This window comes from Phasianus colchicus, chromosome Z (assembly GCF_987193195.1).
Source record: "Phasianus colchicus chromosome Z, bPhaCol1.hap1.1, whole genome shotgun sequence".
In the NCBI taxonomy this organism is placed as follows: Eukaryota; Metazoa; Chordata; class Aves; order Galliformes; family Phasianidae; genus Phasianus; species Phasianus colchicus.
This window is the reverse complement of record NC_143476.1, coordinates 56,151,537-56,174,486: the sequence shown is the minus strand read 5'-3', so window position 1 is coordinate 56,174,486 and position 22,950 is coordinate 56,151,537. Positions and strand designations below refer to the sequence as shown.

Below are 22,950 nucleotides of genomic sequence, written 5' to 3'. Positions count from 1 at the left end.
ATCATGGAATCATAGGGGTTGGAACTGACCTCTGGAGATCAACTAGTCCAACCCCACCTGCTGAAATTGGTATCCTACAGTAGGTTGCACAGGAAAGCATCCAGGCAGGTTTGAATTTCTTCAAAGAGGAAGACAATGCCACCTCTCTGGGCATCTTGTTCCAGGTTTGTCACCCTGACAGTGAGGAAGTTTCTCCTCATGTTTGTATGGAACGTCCTGCATTCCAGTTAGTGCCTGTTGCTCCTTGTTCTCTTGCTGGGGTTTGCTGAAAAAAGCCTGACCCCATTTGCTTAACTTCCGCATTTTATATAAGTATTAATAAAATCCTCTCTCAGCCCTCGCCTCCAGATGGAACAGCCTCAGGACTCTGAGCCCCTCCTTATAAGGAAGATACCCCGGGCCAAGATCATCTTTGTGGCCCTCTGCTGGACTTTCTCAAACAGTCCTTCCTGAACAGGAGAACCTAGAACCAGACACTGTGTTCCAGGTGTGGCCCCACCAGGGCAGAGTGGAGGGGGAGCACTGCCTCCCTTGACCTACTAGCTAAGCTCTTCTTAAAGCATTCCAGGATACCACTGGCAACAGGGGCACACTGCTGGCTCATGGCCAACTTGTGGGCTACCAGGACACCCAAGTCCTTCTCAGAGCACCTCTTCAGCAGGTCAGAATGGTATATGTTATTAGCACAGAACAAAGCTCAGTGGATCTTACACTTTTATGTACATGTTCATACTCCACTTGTGGGCATTTACATATAATTCATGATCCTACAAGGCATATTTCATTCCATACTTTCATTCACAGATCTACTGAGATCAGTTATTTCAACAAGCCTTCCCAAAATAAAGCCTTCATTCAGATGATAAAACAGATAGCAAGGCTGAGACTAACAGAGTAATCTCCTAGTGGTATTATCATGGTTAGTCTTTGGCCAGCTTTCTTAAAATACTCAAGACATGACCATGATAGTACAGACATTATTTTCAAACACCCAGTTATAAGGTACTTTGTAGCTTTAAATATATATGTACACACACACACACACAAATGAAGCTGCATCTGGAGTATTTAATTTCCTACAGAAGGTAGAAAAATGGTTTAAAGCAATTCCCTGATTAAGTTGTAAAATTCTTTCCAAGAAATGGAGTCCCAGAACATGTTACTGCTCACATATTGATGGCATATACTGTAGTATTAAGTTTCCATGAACATTAACATTAGCTGATTTTTAGGAGGCGCATTCTTCAATTTTAACATAAGCAACTTTTATACATCATACACATCAGTGAAGACTTCTTTCAAGTTAACACATACTCTGTGTTCTGCACTTTCTAATGAAGAAGGATAAATCTGGCTTATTTAACAACTCCATTCAGATGCCAGCCCTGAAAGTAACCCTGCCTGGGTCTGCTGAATGACATTGTCATTATTGTGGTTCTATTACCTACCACAGATCACTGGAAATACAATTTCTAGGAGGAAAAAAAAAAAGAGCTTACAATCTTTGGAGATAATCATTAACAGTTCCCTCTCTCTAAGCACACCAGTTTGCTGGCATCTGTCCATCAAGTAGTTTAAGACTTGCTGAAGTGAGAGAAGCATGTTAAAAAAGCCAGTCTATCCAAATTAAAGTGAGATACAGTCAGGCTTAAGCAAAAAGAGGACATCTAAGCAAAGCTATTAATTGCACATCCAATCTCAACAAGGTCACTTTTAGATTACAGCAGTAACTAAAACCAATGAACAATCACAAAAGAAATTATTTCCTTCTGTACATTTTTTTATTATTTACATAATACAACAAAGCATAGCTGCTGAGTAGTGTGATTATATGCCATACATAAATATGAACTATCTGTACATGTTTGCATATCTACTAACTGAACAATGTTAAAGCAAAAACATACTTTTTAATAGTGAAATAAGAACTAGGACTGAACATTGCAATGAAAATCAGAAGTTCAAAAGTAGTATCTTGTGTACATATGTAACTATTTACACATGAGAACAGGCATTACCACAACACTAGTCTAAACTGTACTTTATATAAAAAACACAAATTTCATACATCACAAAAAAACCTTCCATTATAACACAGAAGTGATATTACCAGACAAGCATCAGTGAAGTATACTGCCTTTTCTAGAGTTGTTATTGTACAATGCTGTAGATAATGCAGCCCATGCAATACACCCAAGAACACTACAGTCCTACACCCAAGTACAATTAAAAATGATAAAGCAGCCCTTCGAGAGTGGTTCCAGCTACCACTTAAGTCTACAGTAGCTATGTCAGGTATGGTTTTCCATGCAAAGTGGTGCAACCGTTACATTAAAACTAGAAAAAAAATGGTAATATTTTGTTGTGAACTCAGAAGACACTGAATGTAAATAGCATGTGATAAACTGCTCTAATACTTCAGCAACTTACTCAGATACATGTTGCTTGATAAGAGCTGTTCTGGTATGTCTAAAAACATATGTAACCTGTGTTTTGTGAACTAATCTTACAACATTGTGCTACACAACAGTTCTCGCTAAGCAAGAAAAAGCAGACAGTTCTGTTGCAGACTGTTTTGTAAGACCCCAACAGGACACTTCCTTGCCATGAATAATTTTCATAGTTCTAAACTTAATATAATTGATTCCAAAACAGTGTTCTCACAAGTGTCTTCTTTTTCCTCAATGCAACTGAAAAGTTCTTAAATATGGCACCAACACTCATCTTACTGGAAAGGCAGACCTCTCTACATAGCTTAAATTCTGGTAGAAAACAATGGAGTGTTGCAACTAAAACCAGAATGAGATATTTAATGACAGAAGTAGACTGCCAGCCTTTTTGATGTATCCTTCTCCAAAACAGGCACATAACACTAGCCAAAGATTATATACCTCAGACATTTCAAAAGGCAGATCTGCTGCAAACATGCAGATAGCATACAGCTGTTTGGCACACGTGAGCTAAAGAGACTGTTCTCTGTGCATGTGTATTCCTGTGCAGGTTTCTAATCATTCAGCTATATTCTAAGGAGGGCATACACATTTTCAAGGACTGTACCTATCCAATCCTGCCTGTAACAAACACCCAAACATTCTGAAATATCATTAAGACAGACAAGACTGAAAAAACAAAAACAAAACAACTTTGGAGAACATCAAAGGAAAATGGCCATGCACCTGCTCTTCAATGTTTTCCTAGGATATATTATAAACAAAACCAAAAAGTCAGTCTTTTCATAAGCAGTTCCATTTATATTCTCTGGATTTTTTCAGCCACTACCACAGGGTTCTCTTTCCTGATTTTTGCTGCAGCTTCTGCTTTGTAGTCATAGGGGCAGTTATGCTTGTCAGAATAACGGTGAAGTCCACAAAATAAGTTTCCACAGCGGCAATCAAATCCTGCACAAAGAAAAACATGCATCATCATTAGGAAGCTTTGTATTTAAGTAAGCTCTAAGTTAATGGCTTAGTTACTACAGAAGAAAGTCATATGTTTGACTCTTCTGACATACAAAGGCTTAAAAAAACATTTCCAAAACATGTCATTTTTAAGTAATTTGGATTTCATGATCAACTTCATTATGTTAAATCTCTTAAGAGGCAACTATATTAATACAGATCTGTTCAGCATCTAAGTGTTCGCCTACCTGTAAGGCCAACCTTCTTTCTGCACATGAAACATCTGTTTTTCTTTGGTTTGGGAAGTTCAGGAGCTTTCTCTTCGTTTTGTGAAGTACTAGGCTGAGAAACTGATGGGGTTGGTTGAGTAACAACTGTTAAAGCAAAGAAAGAATAGAAAGGTTAAATTTCTTCCTTTTCATGACCATATGTAACTCTACAGTAGCAAGCATGCATTTCTGAAAGATTACTTCCCACTTAAGACTCTAAATAGGCTTTCTGAAGTACTGCACAGACTAGACTATGAAAAAGTAAACCACAAAGATTCTTAAGTACACTGCAAGTTCCCCTTTTGGGTCAGATTTTCTCTACAGTTCTACTAGTCACAAAATCTAAGGTATATTTAATGTACACCCAGAGTAGCATGTACACTCAATACTAAAAACAACCACATAATCAAGTAAAATTTTTTTAAAAATAGTAAAAATATTATCACGTGCAAAGTAGTTGAACAGAGATGATACCTACAGAAAACGTAATTAATTGGAACATACTTTAGATAAAAAATGAATTTGTCAGTAGTATGTCACTGTCATAGTACTGGTTACTCTGCCACTATATACTATTGCAATCAAGAGAACAAAAACCTGAAACAATTCACCAAGACAACTCACAGCAAACTACTGATTTTGGGACAGATCCAGAACACTGCTATAAAGCACATCATACAAAAGAATCTTATTAAGACGCTTTCAGTAATTTAAGAATGAAGTATGGATTTTTCACATTAAGTATTTGTATTCTTGTGCTGCACTTGGCTTTAAGGTGCAAGCAGGTGTAGCAAAAGTTGACTTCTGTTCATGACAGAAACAAGTGAAAAATGAGTCAGTGACATTTTACTCAAGTTATCAAAAAAACTGTCATTCACAGAACTTGCATGAATCTGTTTGTTTTCTTTTAAAAAATTATTCTCATCAAATTAAAAAGTATTTTTGTTGTTGCTTTAATATTCTCTATTTATACACAACCCTCATGGAAGAAAGCTCAGAATGTATATTTTAATGCCATCTCTGACACATATAACCAATGGACCCTATTCCTAGCACAGTTTTCCTGAGAACTCCCAGCTGTCTGATGATACACATTATTTTAAAATACAAGGAACAAACTACAAAACACTTCACCTTAAAAACATATTTGTAATGAAATTTATGCATACAAGTGAGGTTTGAGTTCAGATTTTTTACTTCCTGTGAGAATTTAGATTTTTCAGACACAAAAGAGTGAGTTATGCTGTTTTCCTATCTTTACAATTTTTTAAAAAATTGTTATTTAATTTCATTTATATTATCATATTTGTATGCATTATGAAAAATAAAAGATCACTATTATCCCCAACATCTTGGAAGCCTTACAATTTAGAAGACAGGCTGTGAATTCCTGACCAGGGTTTAAGAAAGATTTAGAAGTGACAAGTTCTAATCCTCAGAGGTAACAAGAAGTATTCACTATTCAAACCTCCAAGATTTTATAACTAAGACAATAGCTGCTAATATTTTCTTAAACATTTGTTTAATAGTCCTAATAACTTACAAACGCCCTTTACTATATTTCTTGTCTTGTAGAGATCTTTTTCTAAAAAAATGGTGAAGGGTTTGGTATGTTGCTTAGTCCAAGAGTAACAAAATATTACAGGACTTGCATTAGAATCATTATTGTTGTCAGTACTTTTTGGAGTAACCTCTGCTACTGTTTTTTGAGACAACTTCTTTGTATTTATAATTTATTAACATTTTCTAGATCTCCAGTTATGACGCTCTGAGCTTATTTTTCAATTCCAAAGAAAGCCATAATTGGTAACAGTCAATCCATGTAAGAGCTTCTGACCAAAACAGGTTAAAGTACATTGATATGACAAATAGCATACAACTCTTGGGTGCTATCAAGCACCAGTATGGCATTAAAAAAAAAAAAACGGGCAGCATCCAAAAAACACAGTCAAGCTCCTTTTAAATATGCTACACTGTTAATTTGTTTAAAAATGTAATGATAAATGTAATCCATGACAGAAAAAAAAGAGGAACCAGAAATATTTCTGCACGCTGCAATTTGCTGTACAACTAGCCAGAGGGAAGCTTCATCTGCATGAGAACCAATTCACAGTATGAGCCCTCAGAGGCTACATGCTGTTCCAGTTAGATGCAAGAGAAAATAGATAAAAGAAGGGGCAAATCAAGAATGACCTAAATAATTGAAGTCACTCACAGCATGCACTAAGATAAAATTAAAGCAAGAATAAAAAAACAACCTTTATCACTGCCTAACATGCTCACAAGGAAGCAAATGAGAACAAATCCATCTCAGTGAAGGTACCTGCAGTAACTGTGATGTTCTTTCTCTGCTCAAGGAACCTGCACTAAGTGCTCACAACTGCCACGTAACAGCACAGGAACCAGGAAGTGAAGAAAATAGTCCTAAGAAACTGCAGAGGCCCATTTCCTAAATAAGCTGCTGAACAGTATTTTTCCTGCACAACTAAAATGTGCTCAGTAAAGAAGGAAAAACACGCAGAGAAAAGGCAGTAAAGACTTAATAAATGGGGCAGAGCTCCCTGAATTCAAATTGAAACATACAGTTTATTTCTTTTAGAAGTACTTTCCTTCAGAAAAGGAGGACCCTCACCATCAGGCAAGTGCTCTAGTATTATTTATCCAAAAATAATTAGTGCTTCAAATAACTGCAATACAATCAAGTATGAAAAAACATGGTTACTTTTACCAGCAGACCAGCTTTCTCAGTAACAATATCCCTGTTTGGATGAATTAATCTCCATACTACTAAAAGATGTTTTATCATTTTAGCTGACTTCCTGCTGGCACAAAGCCATCACCATCACTGTGGTCATTTCCCTCCCTAAGCTTTGGCTCAAACAGCTAACTGATCAGGTTTACTCTACTTGAATTTTATCAGACCAATTCTTCCCTTACAAGGCTGAAAAAACTTGGGAATAACAGATTTTCAGAATTGGGTGAACCTTATTAATCATTTCAGACCAAAGTTATAGTTATCTGTGGCTGTTACAAGCTGCGTTATCATCATGCACAGAGAAATCTACCACACATCTCCTGAGGTAATAAAGAGTAGCATAATCCAAGTATTAGGGGTGTCCAAAAAAACCCAGCAGTGCAGGTATTGCATCAAGACTCTGGGAAAGCTTTTTCCATGTATAACCTGAAGACGCATCTTCACAAAAAGCATGCTACTGATGAATGAAGTCAGCCACATGCTACAGCATAACAGCTACTCAACCAAACATGGACAGATCCTAAAGAGAACAAAGCACTTATCTGATCAAGCTATTAAGCCTTAGTGACTTTTTCAAAAACAACACTGTAGCAACTGCATTTTCAAAATTGACTGTAGTTTTGCTTATGCAAACATAGCTGCTGCAGAAGAACATGCCTACTATAGTTATTTTTCAGATTTTTCACACAGAAAGGTATTCATTTGATAATTTTCAGTTCTTCAACCCTCCCTATACTAAAAGTAGCCAGAAAAAGGCGACTCAACTAACACCAACATTTTAGAAACTTATTTCCTCATTAGTAGAAGTTAACCACAGCACAGGATTCCAGCAGTTCAAATTGCACAACTATCATAAACATGCTGGAAGAGCAAAGTCAGTCTTGAAAGCATAAAAATACAAATATCTTAACTTGACTTCATAAAACCAATTCCGTTGGCCAACACAGAATTGGTAAAACCAAAATAGGTAAGAATGGATGTAAAGTCTGGAGTAATCAGACTAAACATCTGCAGTACCAGAGCAGAAACTGCAGATTACCAAGTCCTCTTATTTCATTTTAAACACAATGGACTAGTATATAAAATTGGAATTTGAAAAGATGAACAGTCCTTGTTATGCTTTGTCAAGCTTCTTGAAAGTAAATGCTTTATTTTTCAGAAACCAGAACTGCTATGGCAATCTAGAAGCCAAAAAATGAAAAACAAAACTTCACTTCTAATTTCACAGGCAAGAGAATGAATATATTCTGCAGCATATAACTTATTTCCCACACGCCCAACTAACAAGCATATAAAATATTTTAAATATTTTATTAGTGTAAAGACATCCTGGTTTACACATCACACAAGTACAGTTAAATTTGGTCACCATGAAGACATGATCTACCATAAACGTTTCAGTTAAGAAGGTAAAATAGCATTCTATCAGCAACAAGCACAGGACTGCTGGTTGGGCCCTCAGTTCTATTTTCCAAGACTTCAAGCCAATCCAATTTCAGAATTATATAAAGCAGGGCTATCTACAGATATTACAGTAGACAAGGGTAACATGAAGATAAACTGACTCTTTTGAAAGCAAGTTGTATCAGATGACTTTACTAATGATTACAAACAAACTGCTATCATTAAAAACATGGTTAAATATTATAACATGCAAAACCAAATCAGAACTAACAAAGCAATTATTACAGCATAAAAATCCAACGAGTACCATAGTTATCATCTCAAACCTACCATATCTCATAAGCAGTCTGTTGAGTATCTTACGCTATTACCTGCAAATACACACTGACGAGATCTACAATTAAGTTAGAGCAACCCTCGTAACATGGTCTGAACCTGAATGCAAGATAACATCAAAAAATCATATTGGCTTTGTACATCAGAGGACGAGTCAAACACCATCTTCCACTGCCTTCTGAAGCTCATTAAATATTACTTCAATAACAGAAACAGCCTGCAACATGGATGGAATTAGGCCGTAGTTTAGCAGTTATTTGAGTATTTTTAAAATACATTCCATGAGAACACAGACATTTCAATTTCGCATTCACTTTCATTACACACCATACTACTCCATAGCTGTGGCATCATACTCTGCTCTCTAAAATTGGGTTACTAATGCATTAAAAACAAAGCAAAGCTAAGTCACTAACATGCATGCTGATGCCAATCATGTCTGGTAACAGATGCTTGACAGGAGTCTTATAATTGAACCATGGAAAGACACAGACAAAACCACAAAAAATGCTAAAAACATACTGTAACTTGAAATAACATGTTTAAATATACGTGTTTTCAAAACAGATTTTTTTTTATGCCTAATATACAACTCATTTTTCTCTTTTGTAAGTAACTTTTACTAGTACTTGCATGCCTGCTAGAACAAAACAGGTTTCATAAGGAAGGGCTACGCTATGCCTCACCAACTTGCTGAATTCCTGGTATATCGCTCTGATAGTATAATACAAAGGAGGGAAAGAACTCAACTAGGTTTGGCATTGAATTCCTGTAATCCACAGAAGGAAAAGAACAAAATGAAAAAACAAATAGCTATGAATAATTTCTAGAATGCTTTGGCTAAATTCTGTACTATAATTCAATCCTTACTATTATTAAGTGTAAAAAGCAGGTCAAAGGCCTATGAATATTATGTAAATAGTGCCCACTTAGAAAGTGGAATTTAGACACAGAGGCCTTTAGATTTCTGACTTGTGAGTAGTTCATCATAGAAGGAACTATACAATATATGCCACTGTTCAAATACGAAATAGAGTTGAACCACAAAATTACAGGTCAGAAGAAAATACAGTCTGCTAGATATGTCAATTACAACCAACTGGGTCAGTTACATCTGGCACGCATCTTTTCCTTCAACTGTAAAGATACAACTATTTTAAAACTTGATTTGTCTGAATGAGAATCCAGTTTGCAACCTCAACCTGGGGAAAAAATTAAAACAAAAATAAAGGAAGATAAGCCCGTAAAGCTTGACTGTTCCAAATTTCAGCAGCTTCTTAATTTAAAATACACATTGCTAAAAATTATATCAATTGCCAATGTAATTATTTATAGCTTTCTGGCTTGCAAAGCAAACACTGAAAATTTCTCTTCCTAATGAAGTTCTGGCAGAAAAGAACACAACTTTATGTCACTGAAAATGTTAAAAGGAGAGACGTACTTTATTTGAAGGTTATATTGTTCATGCTCTATACTACTACTTGTAAACAATTATAAATTCAGTTTCTAGGGTCAGACTGTATTCATAACTAGACTTCAAGACTGTGGTATTATCTCAGACAGTTACAACTCATAGAAAGTATCAGCTTTGTTGTTATGAATTATTGTGTATTGCCGTCTCAACTCCGCCTCAGGAGGAGAGATCACACACTGAATGTTACTGGAAAAAGGAAGATAGGAAAAATGCAACCAGTCCAGACTCAACAGGGATTCTGAAGCCTAGGCCATATTTTCTTGCACATGAGACAGAAGGTCTTATGGGTATTATAAACACACAGAAAGGGTTGAAGGGGACCCCAAAGCCCACCATTTCCAACAATCATACCAAGGGCAGGGCTGCCAGTTCAGGCTACCCAGGGCCCATCCAACCTAGCTCTGAATGCCTACAAGGCATGAGACATCTACATCTTCTCTCGGCAGCCTGTGCCAGTGCCTTATCACTCTCAAATTGAAGAATTCTTCCTAACGTCTAACCTCTACCTACTCTTTTTTAGTTTAAAATAATAATACCCAACTTTTTACAATGTCTCTTTCTATCTTTATAATAATCTTATTAAAGCACTGAAAGGCTGCAAGGCATACTAATGTAGGCAGTTTTGTTTTAGAAGTTTCCCCAGAAACATTTAAGTTCTGTGGCAGCTCTCTCACCAATCTCCACAACAACTTGCAACAACTGTTACTGCTTTCAACCTGCAAGATTACTTAGAAAAAATACAACAGTATATTGAGCTGCTTTTGGATTTCCCTCCCCCCTGACACCAGCTATCATATAACTCACTTGTTAAAGGAAAAAAACAGGTATAGGGTCTGAAACTGAAGGTTGTCTGTTACACATGGCAAAATGACAGGCTACTATTGGCAGTTTCAGTAAGAGTAAATTCACTTAGTACTTCACCACTGCTACCATTTTATGCATTTCTTTGCCTTGCTTGACACCATTTCAGGCAGGAAATCTTAAAGCACTACAGGTTCATAAATACCAAAGTTGAGCTTTTAAGCTATGTAAAAAAAATACTCTTCTGATGACTTTAGTTATAATTAATATTAGTAACGAAACCTACTCTGTACAGAACAAGAGGAAATACACTTTTAAAATGGACTTTAGCTCTTGCCACAGAATCTCAACTCAGCAAGAACAGTTGCAAACGGTAAAAACCTATGTAGAAAAAATGAGCAATATCAGTTGTTAGAGCAAAGCCAGAACTACTTAAAAATCACTTTTATCCAGTGCTGAGTAGCATCTTTTGCATTTTATATCTGACTTCATAAGTGAAAAACATTAATTTTATCTTCAGCTTAAATTTACCAATTATCAGCTTGTTTTAAGAATACTTCATAACTGTTACTTAAAAAAATGGGGATACACATAGGTACAGAATGAATGCATTAAGGTATTCATTCAAGTAGATTAATAAATGAATTCAACCACTCAATTGCACTTAAGGAAGCAGTTTCCTTCATGCCTCCCTCCAAGCAGTTTGCAGTTTTAAGTTTAACCACTACAGCTACAACCTTTCAGTGCAAGAACAAAACATCTTACTTGAAGATGAATTCCCAGCTTTAAGTATCCTACATCCACAGAACAATGCTTTAATTATATCTACTGATTTCTCAACTATTTAAAGAACCTGTAACCGTTTTTGTCAGTCTTTCCCCCACTCTTGTTTGTCTGTAGAACAGAATTTGTAAGAATTCCATTCTTTAAACCCACCAAGCCATTTTGACTACCATGAGTCAGCAGGAGTTGTGTTGCTAGATTATGCATAGAAATCTTTGACTTCAAAATTGACCGCTTTACCCTAAATGCAATTGTAGAGTGCCAAAAAAGAAAAAAAGGATTGGGAGTCAGAACTATCTTTAGAGGTGTCAGTTTGTTTTTAACCAACACTGAACATGCAACTTAAAGCTATACTCTAGCACCAGTCATTTTTCCTTGATTCCAAGGGAAAACATCATTTACTTTCTTAACAATTCCTGAAGACCACCATCATAATGGGAGATGTCTCCTTTGTCAACTTCTGTTAAGTCACCAGCACACCCAGCGTTACTCTGCAAACATACCTGGCTCAGCCTCTGTTTTCGGTGTTACTTTTTCCTCTCTTGAAATGCTCATTTCTGTCATTTGCTGCGTTACAGGCAAAGCGGCAACAGGCACATTTCTGTTCATGTACAGTGAAACATGTAATTTTACATCAGTTATAAGTACACAATAAAAGCTTAAAATGTCCAAATCCATCAATAGACTACTTGTTTAATTAGTCCTAATGCACGTTCCTTATTCCTGCTTCTACTATCTTCAAAATACATTTTAATTCTATTTTAGTTCCCCAAAGAAGAAAATAGTCAAATATGGAGCAAACACTTCTCCAGATAAACTGCAAATGCAGAAGTACAACACCAAACATTTTAACCACTAGACATTTACAAAGATTTATAAAGAAAAGCACTGTCAGGTATGCCTTCTGCACCTAAGAAATTCAGTGAAGTGGGTCAAAGTTACTGCCAATCATTAACTTGCTACATACTCACAACTCATCTGAAACTCAAAATAATACTTTAATCTTACCTTGATTTTTCAGATGTGCTGCCAGCAACACCATCACAGTTGTTTAAGCTAGTAGTATCTGCTCTCTGAACAGATGTAGAGTCTGAGGTAGGACTATTTGAACCACTGGCTGGTCCTACAAAACAAGAATTTAAGAAGTCATTATAAACAAGTTGTAGAATACATTAGTCAAATATTCTTGCATATAGTTATGAACTTGCATACATTATTCATTATACTGCACACTACTTCTTACTTAAAAAGACAGACTATATTACTAACAACTGAAATATCATGTAAGTGATCATGTAAGAATATACTGACACTAGAAATAAGTGGAGAAGAAAATTAAGGGTGGATCACAACATACTACACAGAAACACATTCCTATTTTTACTGGGTTTTGAAGAAGTATACTCTTTGAAATTCATTATTTCAGTATACAGCATTCAGAAGTTCTCCCAAAACCTGTTATGGGATTCCTCTTCGTCACTTGTACGTTTTAATTCAAAATAAAATAAAACAAAAATGAAGAAAACAGAAATATTGTAAACTCTTACCCATTGGACTGATTCTGCCACTGTTCTGCTGTCGTTGAAGATGTTCTTTGTAGCAAACAGAACACATACCATTTGTCCTAGGATTTCCATAAAATCCACATCCTGTACTACACAGCATAGGCCCTGGGGTCTGGTTTGTCTCCTGAGTCATCTCGATGCTGTAAATAAAAGCAAGAACTGCATTAGGAGCAGACATGTCACCAAAATCAATTACAGGGTTACAGAATTAAAGCACATCTGCTCACCCCGCTCCCATAAAATGATATCAGCATTCTTAAAAAGAGATTCATGGACATTAATGAGCCATTCAATACTGCAGTTGTATTGCTAAGTAACATCATTACGTATGTTTGCTGTACCATTTTGGTAACTAGCAGCTTATTTTGCCAAATCCCATTCAGAACCATCCCACTTTTTCCAATAATGTTGATCTTGCAACATTTTGACATTTATTCTATTACTACCAGGATTGACTTCCACAGTCCATTTGTTGAAAAGAACAATAAAGATCCCTGAAGTATAGGCAACAGCCATTTAAAACATGTATTTGTATCTTTAGAAGTTGTTTCCAAAACAAGGCGTCAAATACTGCTCCGGCTGTGTATGAAAGTTGATACTGAGTATTAACTGGCAACAACAAGTGCACAACAGCCCCTGCAACAGAATCTAAACAGTACTGCTGTAATAAGATTAGACCTGACTTTGCTTTCCCAAGTACACATCATGCTGCTGACACTTTTCATAAGAGCCATTTAAGTTCTTTGTATTAATGAAGTTATAGCAAGACTTCTGAACCCTCTAATAGACAATACCTAACTCCATAACGCAAACTGCAGTAGTTACGAATAACAATACTTCCCCTGTTGGTAAGCCTCAGCAAAGCAAGGTGAGCAGAAAAACTGGTACAGAAACAAAACCCTTGATTTGCAGGGGCAACAAAACTTGAGCACTGAAATCAAGCAACCTAATACAAATTGAGGACATGTAAGAATATTGCACTTGTCTTCACAGGATTTAGAAGCACTATACTTAGCATGTGGAGACATTTTCATGCCTTCTCTAGATGACAGCCTTCCTACTCAGGAAAAGTCAAATAAGAGATACTTCACAGCTGAAGCTTGTGAGAACTCAAGAACGCTGGGAGCATAATGCTGCACAGAAAAACACTTTTTACAATAAATGCTAAACGGCAATTAGTAAACTCAGTAAATTCAATAGCTTGCTAACTGCAGCTGACAGCAGCCTTTGCCTAATTAAACTAAGTTTCTAAAAGAAAAGTAATTCAAAAACAGGAGATAATTTTTTTTTTTTTCCTGCAGGTGATTATGGAACCTGATTTTTTTCCCCAGCTAAAAATATAGCTTCGTTGGTACAGGTAGTCATTTCAGGAGAACGTAACTTCACACTTTGATAAAACACTCAACAACACTGCATTTCTACAGCCCTACATGTCAGACACGGAAGTCAGTGCAAATTGTGACTAAAATATGCAAATCTAAAACCTCTCATCTACATTCTAGGTTTACGCTTAGAGAAAAACAAATAAAGAGCCCATTTCTGCCCTGTTGTTAAGTAGGTAAGCTCAAAACACTACCAAATATGCTGCCACCATCAATCTCAACTGACATGCTCCAGTTCAGATTAGAGTCAAGCTGTGAATTGGATTCGTCTTGTGAATCATATTTTACCACCTAAAGTATCCAGCTTTAGGTGCTAACACCGTTTTTAAAATACTACAAACAACAAGCCTTGACAGCTGCTTGGTCAGCAGCTTCTTCCATTATTTGAAATACACACCCCTAATAGAAAAAACAGTGTTTTTCAGGCTTCTGAAGAAGGTCCAGGTCTAACCATTTCTTTTCATTTATCACACACTTAGGCAAACAGTTATAAAACACTTACCAGGCAGAATCCACTATCCAGTACGCTAAGTTTCGCTCTATCAAGTTCTGAACCAGCAACAGAAAAAACAAGATCTTCAAACCAGACAAATTACAGACTTCTCCAATTCCTCCCTACTGGAACACCTAAGAATGTCAGCAGCTAACTAAAGTGTTCCTACAGATACAGCTCCACTCCTCTGGAAAGCCAGCTCCAAATGCCATCACGTGTGCACTGCTTTCCTCAATATTTCTCAGAAGCGCAGGTCACATGGGTGAGCGCATTAGCTTCCGCCTGTCACAAGGCTGCAATGTGACAGGCTGAGCTGGAGGCTCAGACACAAAACCCCATCAACAGGGGCCTCTGAAATCAGCTTCTATTTATATCTGCGAGGGCTGACAGCTCCGTACAGCCCACAAGGCCGAGGCAGCCGCGCATACACCCACCGCGAGAGGAAGATATGAAATCTGATTAACAGGACCGCGGCTTCCTTTCTAAAGGAAGAGAGAGCGAGAAGACTGAAATTCAATCAGGGAGGCGCAGCATCACCGGCTCGTCATCCCCAACAGCCATTTTCAGCCCCAGACACGGCGGGTGTCACAACGGGCCTCACAGCTCACCGTAAGGCCCCCGTCCTCGGGGGCAGGAGGCTACAACGGCCGGACCGCTTCCCTCTGGAGGGGCGGAAAAGTAAAATTCGCTCTGCCTCCCGGAGGGGTAAGCCCTGCCCCGAGGCGTGCCGCTGCTTCACCCCGCGCCCTCGCAGCACGGAAGCAGCGCCGTTTCACCCCGCGCGTCGCCCCGGGCGGTCGCTCAGGGCCGGGCGGCGGGGCGGGGAGGCTCGGCCCAGCTCTGAGGTCCCGCTGCGAGTCCCGACACCGCGCTCCGCCGGTTCGAATTTTAACGTCAGCGCCCCAAAGAGATCGCTTTCAAACCGATGGCGAAACCCGGGGCCCGCTGGCCTGCGCACCCCGCCGCCCGGGGGACGGCCGTTCACAAAGAACAAGCCAAGTCCCGGCGGCGCGGCGCCGCCGAGGAGCACGGCACGGGCCCAGCGCGGCGCCACACAAAGAGGCCGGCGCTGCCGAGCGCCCGGAGCGCGCCGCGCTCTCCCTGCCCGCTCTGCCCCCCTCCCCGCGGGTACCGGCGCGCAGGAGCCCCGCGGCCGCCGGGCCCGGAGGCCAACCCCGGGGGCGGGCCCTCGCCCGAGCCGCACGCAAAGCCCTGAGTCACGGCCCGGACGCCGCCGGCCCCGCGCCCCCCATTGTGCCGCCGCGGGCAGGCCCGAGCCTCCCTGGCCCCGGCGAGACGCCCTCGGAGCCGGCCCCGCCGCCCTCCCCGCGCCCACCCACCTGGTGCCGGCGGCCGGAAGCTCCGCGTCGGGTGTCGGAGAGGGCTGCGGGGCGCTGCCGCGATAGTGAGGGTCCGGGGACTGCGGGCCGTAGAGCCGCCGCCGCTTCCCTCCTTTGTTTTCGCGGCTGCCGCGGCCGTCGTGGCGGCGGCGCCGGCGGGAGGCGAGCCGCACGCTGCACACGGGGAGGGCGGAGAGCAGCGGCAGGCGGGAGTCGCGGATCGGCGAGGAGGAGGAGGAGGAGGAAGAAGGAGAGGAGGCGGAGCCCGCTCCCTCGCCTCGGCTCCGGCTCCCGCTCCGGCTCCTCCCTCTTCCCCTCGCCTTCCTTCTCCCCCTCGACTCCGCCTCATGCTGTCGGGGCATGCGTACTCCTGCGAGAAAGAGCGGACTGAAGAGCGGCGGGCAGGAGTGCGGCAGAGCGCCTGCGTTGGCTTTTGTGCGGCCGACGCGTGCGTTGGGCGCGTGGTGCCGCTGCGCGCGGAGTCCGGCCCCCCGGCGGGTGGCGGTGACGTCACAGGTTGAGGGCCGCCGCCGCGGGCGGGAAGGAGGAAGGGCGGCCGTTGGGGACCCCGCGTGGGCTTCCCGCCTCGGAAAGGGGGAAGCTGCTGGGCGCTCCCGTGTTACCTCCCGGCACGGAGGGATTGAAATTTAGGTCCTGGCTGGTGAATTTGTGCGTGATCGGACCTCGAGATAACGCGTTTTTGTGCTGGCTTGCGCCCAGCGTGTGTTTCCAGGGAGACGAGAGCACAGCCGCGCCTGCTGGGTGCTGCTGCGCCTTCGTGAACGGAGGAGGTGGCATCCAGCCGGGAGGGAGGGTGGCAGCGCTGTGGGCACTGTGGGACTGGGACAAAAGTCAAAGGAAAGAGAATAAAAAGTCCGTGTGAGCAGAAGAGATGCTTGCTTACTGTGGGCGAGGGAGCCCTGGTGCAGGCTGCACAGGGGCTGTGGTTTTCTCGGAGGTCTCCAGAAGACTGGGCAGCCTGCTCTGTGTGTTCCTGCTGGAGCAGGGGTAGGACCGGGTGGTCCCAAAGGTCCTGCCAACCTCAGCAATGCCGTGTTTCTGAGAATCTTATTTCTTTAGGCTTCCTGCTCTCGTAGAGAGCAGCACAGGGTAGTTATGCCTCATATGGGAGGTTGAGTGCCATCGTTGTTTGCTCTATCATTGTAAACTAAGGGCAAAATTATTATTTTTTTTTTTTTAAGGAAGTCTATGAAGGGGAAAGTACTTCTGTTCATCCAGGCATTACATACTTGGAGATAGATCTTCAGCTGTACAACACAAAGTAGCTTTAGAGAAATATTCTGAGCAATTCAGCTTTAAATGCAGCTTCCACCTATACTGAGATACTTGGAGATCAGTATATTAGATATATTTATGGGCCTTTGCTTAACTACTTAACCCGAAGAATATGGTTCGGTTTGAAATGCATGGCACTGTGGAAAATGCATTACATTCATACAGTTTTTTTTTTTTTTTTTGGCCTGACATACCTTTAGAAGCTGATATTCCTTGCTTGTGGGAAAGATGTCTCCTGAGGCCCAGAATCTTCTGAGGTACGTATTGCTTTCAGTTAGATGGAATTGTGCTGTGCTGCAGTATAGTACTCTGCAGAAGTAGCACTGGCTACTGGCACTGCGTTTGCTGCAGAAGTCTTATTGCTACAGAACAGTGATGAGTGTTTGGAGTATCTCCTCTGTTATCTGAAACATTTGGGCTGGCCTCAATGTCAGTAGTACAAAATAATTCCATCTGTTATGAGGAAAAAATGTAAGTGCTGTTTGACTTACAGTGCAGAAGAAGAGAACTCTTGAAAGCAGTGCTCTCAAGGGGTGAGTAACTTCATCACTTCGAGGGGAAAAGTGGGAAAGGAAGTTGAAGCATGTATTACTTGTCCTATGCAGAGGTTTTGTGACAAAAGCTGAAGATTTTTAGAGTCTCAATATCAAAGTAAAAGCTGATCTCCTAGTAGTGCTGGAGAGCAATCACCACCTCTCATAGTATGGCAGGGCAGAGGACATAACAATTTCAGATGAAAACTGTCAACTTCTTTGGCTTCTTCCAGGAAAGGCTTCTTCTTGAATAACAGAGTGGTTTTTCAGTAGATTTTTTAGCAAAGTTTGTCTCAGTGGCGAGGAGCCACTCAGAGATAAGGAGTCTCAGAAGAATGGGAGAATTTGCTACAAAGGACCTTTGCAAGCATGCTTGTCTTCCAGTTATTAACTTTGGTATATAAGTTGATTTAAAAAACGTAGTAGGCATGGAAAACAGGAGATGGCATTGGCATTTGAGAGTTTGACATCACTAGATATGGAGTTCTGCTGAAGCTGCAGAGCTGGGAGGCTATTTTTACAAGCTATGGAACAATTGCCTCTGTGACTCTAAGCATTTTTATTTACCGGAGATTTTCTTCCTCCAAGGCTTAAACTTTCCAGGTCCATCTGTTTCCTTTAGTTGTTCAGGTCTGACTACTCTGCTCAGGGTATGAAAGGAAATAGATAGCCCCGATAATACAATTTTTTTTCTTTATAATTTTTTTTTTAATCTACCAACAGGATCTGAGTGTCTTATGAAACTGAATGCAAACATGCTGAAGCATTTCCCCAATATGTAAGAGAACTTTCTGTTTAAATTGCTGATTGTATTAAGTGACTGAATCATAGTCTCCTTCTTCAAAGCAAACCACAGCACAACTGAAAAAAAAAGAGGAATAATGAAATAGTAATGCATTTTACTTAACTCAAAAAGCTTAGCACATTAAGAATGCTGTAAGCTACTTCCTAACTCATCTGGAATGTTGGGGACCTTAAAAGGAGACCAGAGTAACTCCAGTACATTATCCAATAAAGAGCTGAGATGGCAGAAGAGTATTTCCATCTTCAGAAGCCACAACTTAAGAAGGGAGTAGTTTTGGACTTCATGTTTGTCTACTCATTGGCACTGCAGGTAAGCTGTGCATATTTGGGAAAGCAGGTGGATTTGCTTAGAGAGAGTATTTTAAAGAAGTCCACTCAGCCAAATATCCTCATTGTACATTAGTAGCTAAAACAGTATGCTGTTTTCAACTGGGACAGAGTTGATTCTGTCGTAGTTTTGTAGTAGTCTGATATGATACTATGTTTTGGTTTTAGAAGAAAAATCAGTGTTGATAACAGGTGGGCATTTTAGATGCTGCAGAGCAGTGCTCCACAAAGCCAGGGGCTTTTCACATTTTCAGCTTCTTGTACTGTCTTGCCAGTGGGGAACACTAGGAGCCGAAGAGAATAGAACCATGAGAACTGACCCAAACTGGCATCCTGCCAGACTGTAAGACCAACGGGAGTTGGACTGGGGAGAGCCACTGCTCGGGGACTGGGTGGGCATCAGTAAACGGGTAGTGAGCATTATGCGTCACTTACTTTGTAAACATGTTAGTATTCATATTATTACCATTATTTCTGTTATCATCTTCTGTCTTAGTAAGTAGTTTTTCTTTCTGCCTGTGAGTTCTATTTATGTCTTTTTTTTTTCCAGTTCTCTTCTCTAGCTGGGGAGAGAGTGCTGGGGGAAAGACTGTGTCATGCTTAGTTGCTTGCTGGTGTATACCACAAAAAAAACCCACACACCTTCTTCTGTCTTATAGCTCTTATTCCTTTTTCTATCTTCTGTTTTCTCCCTTGCTCCTCTCAGGAACCTGACTCTAGTATTCCATGGTTACTACAGCATGTGTGTCCTTTCTGGCTGGCACACCTACTGCCTGTATGACAAGAAATAACCTATAACACCCTTCAGACATCTCCTGGATGGGCTGTGTTTGGACATGTTAAAAGTTGGGATGAGGATGTGGGTGCTTGACAGAGACTTCCAAAAATCATTAATGATGGCTGCATCTGCTCTCTTACCTAGTAAGTGATCTGTAGCAGATTCCAACCACATTTGGTGACCCTCCTCCAGCCTGACTTGAGAGCTCTTACTTTGGTCTGAGCCCCACATGTCTAAGCTACTCTTTCCCACAGGGGATGATCTGCATCTCCTCTGCCATTTTTTCAGGAAGGGCTCATCTCACTCTGTCCATCCATCACAGCACTCCAGTAAAGTGAGCTGTCCCACGACAGAGTGCTTTCGTGAAAATAGCTTGTTGCATGCACTTTTGTTTGAGCATGTAAGTCTCCTGTCTTCATTAAACTCTGATCAGTGGAAGTGCTGCATGGCAAAAGCCATCACCTCTCAGCTGATCAGGTCCCAGGTTTCTTTCAGGCTTTAATTATTAAATTGAACATCTGTTAACTGCTGCTTGATCAGATGCTTCTTTGAGTTATACAGCAGTGGTAATGGACTTGCAGGAAAATCCTGCTCTCTATTTTATATTAATCTAAAATCCTGGGTAGCTCTAACATGGACAATGTTATGTTAATATAAATAAAATGAAGAAAGTTTATCATTTGGTGTAACAAAACCTTGATGTGACAAAAATGTCTCAGCTCTTTATTATGAGTTGTAGAGCAGGCCTTGGTTTGAGGCATGCAGAGTTGTGAACTGCTGAGTGTGGCAGATGAGTGCCTCAGTTTGGCTTGCAGTGCTGATCCTAAGCAGTATTTCTAGTTTCCCTCACTCATTGCACTAATGGTGTCCCAGTCTTCTCTGGGTTCATTTCAACTTTCAGAACCTTATGAGCTCCCAGAGATATATCAGTTCGTGGGCTATTCTGAATAACCTGCCTGCCTTTTGGGTGAGATCTCACAATATGCCGTTGTCTCTCGTTTTTTTTCCTTAAGTCTTGTGAGTTGTATGGGAACCGCTGAGGCCAGAACCTCTGATTGATCACCTGAGGCGAGCAACGAGTCAGCCACAGAGCACAGGTGAAGGCAATTCACCTGTGCTGCCGGAAGGGATGGAGCTTGGCCTCACCTCTCCTAGACACATTTAAGAGCTGTCTACCAGGGGGAGGATCTCTTCTGGAGATCCCTCCTCTGGAGTTTTGCAGCGAGCCCAGGATATGGGTAAGCATTCTGTCTATTCTCTTTTTGTTATTGTAATCTGCTTAGCCAAACTCTGGTTTATTTCATAATTATAACATCTTTATATTCATTGATTATACATGAGTCATTTGATACTGTAATAACCTTTTGAACTGCTTTTTGATGGTGCTTTAGGTAGCTTTGTTTCAATGGCTTGCTTAGTGGCTACTAACTTAATTTCCTTTAAAATCAAAATCATAAGGTAAAATCTAATCTGTAGAGCTTGATAGCCTATACTTGTGGTTGGCAAACTGAATCCAAGCACAAGTATTAAAGAATTCTACGCTGAAATGGCTTCTACAGCACAGCACTGAAGAAGCCTAAGTGTCTGTGTCATCCAGAGCACCTCTAGTGTTTATGTCACTCATATAATCTAAAAATAAGTGGTCTCCAAATTGTGTTGCTTTTAGGGTGCAGGAGAAAAATGTTAGAACTTCAGAAATGTCTTCATAAGTATACATATATAGGATGTGTGTTAGATATTGTGTCTTTCTCTAATAGGGGTACATGACCAAAATGTTTGGATACCCCTGATTTGAACTATGTCCGTCCCATCAAGTCTTGTCCACTGCAAGAAAAGAATTTCATGGTGTTCATAGACTAAACTCTTACGTGTCAAGAAGCAACTCAGTTCTCATATGTATCTAGTTATCTGAAAGAATATCTTAACGCTGGAGCTTTTTAAGCAAGACTCACGTGTGTTATGAACAGTGCTCATGTGATACTAATTGTTGATTGTTCAACTTTAAGCAGATCAGAATGGACACTTGTCTGTGTCTTCTGAACCTTTTCCTGATTCTTCTTTTGCTCGCCTTTGCAGTTAAGATGTGCAGAAATATGAGTATGCAGTATGAGCTGGGGATATGCTGTTTGTATTTCAGTCTGTTTAAAGCCTACATGTTTTAAATATAGAAAGTATGCAATTTGTAGAATGTAACATGAGTAGATATATTTTTAATGAAAACGCAAAACTATAACTTTCCAGAAGTGTTCATCAGAAGCTATTGCCTTACAAAAAAACCAAAAGTTATGTCGTAATTTTTCTACTTCAGTTTCCAGTCATGTGTCCCAAAGCGTATATGTGAGTTGCTGGGAAAGGCTCTCCAAATTCTTGCTGCAACGAGGGCTCCCCAGCAACTGCAGATCTGGATGATGGTAAGGTATTAGGGCAATTGGTGATGTATCTTTCTTAATCACTGTTACTATCCTCATGTATGGTTAGTAATGGTTAGTGCATTGCCTAACTGTGTTATTTTTGCTGTATTATTATCTCATTGCTTTAAACTTCAGTAAACTAGTTTAACTAGTTGTCTGTGACTTTTCTGCTGATCTTGTCCAATAGCAAAACACCTAGTTGTTTCATGTTTTGTATCCCACTCTTTCATATTTTGTGTTTCAGTTTTGGCTGCCTATAACTTCTATGAAAAAGGAGCATGTTACATTTTAAAATGTTCATCAGCATAGATGATGGACCTTCATCTCAGCTGGCTTGATAGGTATAGAACCATTAAGTATTTCTTCTTCCATTTTTCATAGTCTTGGACATAATTCTGGTCTTAGTTACTTCTGTAGAGATTTGGAATAGCTGCATGATGACTGGTAAACAGTGATTAAAAAACATTAGCATTTGAAATGTAGTAAATCTCTGGTTTTAATTCATATTACATCACAGTTGAAGGTGCTTCTATGTACTATTGCTGTAAGCTGGACTGAGAGGGGAATTATGGCAATGCTGACACTTTTAGAGATGTCATGCTGAGGTGTTAGCAAATTATAGCCAAAATTTTAGCTGCTATTTTTTTGTTTACTTCTTTCTTAGTAGGACAGAAAGACAAACTGTTCATACTGTTCAGTCGTGTCTGATTTTCCTGTAGGATAGTGACAGATAATGAGATAGGAGGCTTTAGTTGAGCGAAGAAACTGCGTTATGAAAACGGGTTTATTTTCAGGTTTAAT

General features: G+C 40.2%; 1 protein-coding gene and 1 long non-coding RNA gene across 8 annotated transcripts in view; one reads left to right on the top strand and one right to left on the bottom strand.

Moving 5' to 3' along the window:
• Window positions 1-1,759: 1,759 nt before the first annotated feature.
• On the bottom strand, window positions 1,760-16,482 carry ZFAND5 (zinc finger AN1-type containing 5). 3 transcript variants are annotated; one of them, XM_031608750.2, is made up of 6 exons: window positions 16,001-16,482; window positions 12,768-12,925; window positions 12,229-12,343; window positions 11,724-11,821; window positions 3,647-3,772; window positions 1,760-3,398 (listed from the first exon to the last, which is right to left on the bottom strand). In XM_031608750.2, the coding sequence occupies exons 1-6, from the start codon at window positions 16,360-16,362 to the stop codon at window positions 3,250-3,252; spliced, it is 1,008 nt and encodes a 335-aa protein (XP_031464610.1). In that variant the 5' UTR covers window positions 16,363-16,482; the 3' UTR covers window positions 1,760-3,249. The 3 variants fall into 3 exon arrangements, with proteins under 3 accessions (XP_031464610.1, XP_031464611.1, XP_089986797.1); XM_031608751.2 differs by lacking the exon at window positions 16,001-16,482 and adding an exon at window positions 15,269-15,699; XM_090130671.1 differs by lacking the exon at window positions 16,001-16,482 and adding an exon at window positions 14,670-15,182.
• Window positions 16,483-16,492: 10 nt separating this feature from the next.
• LOC116238848 (uncharacterized) overlaps window positions 16,493-22,950 on the top strand; it is a 57,234-nt gene continuing 50,776 nt past the window's right edge. For 3 of the 5 annotated variants that reach the window (XR_016461455.1, XR_016461453.1, XR_016461452.1), the window contains exons 1-7: window positions 16,493-16,651; window positions 17,497-17,553; window positions 18,553-18,943; window positions 19,667-19,881; window positions 20,752-20,976; window positions 22,047-22,149; window positions 22,394-22,490. This is a non-coding gene — a long non-coding RNA (uncharacterized LOC116238848). The remainder of the gene's footprint in view (window positions 16,652-17,496; window positions 17,554-18,552; window positions 18,944-19,666; window positions 19,882-20,751; window positions 20,977-22,046; window positions 22,150-22,393; window positions 22,491-22,950) is intronic. The other 2 variants (XR_016461454.1, XR_016461456.1) reach the window with 2 other exon arrangements.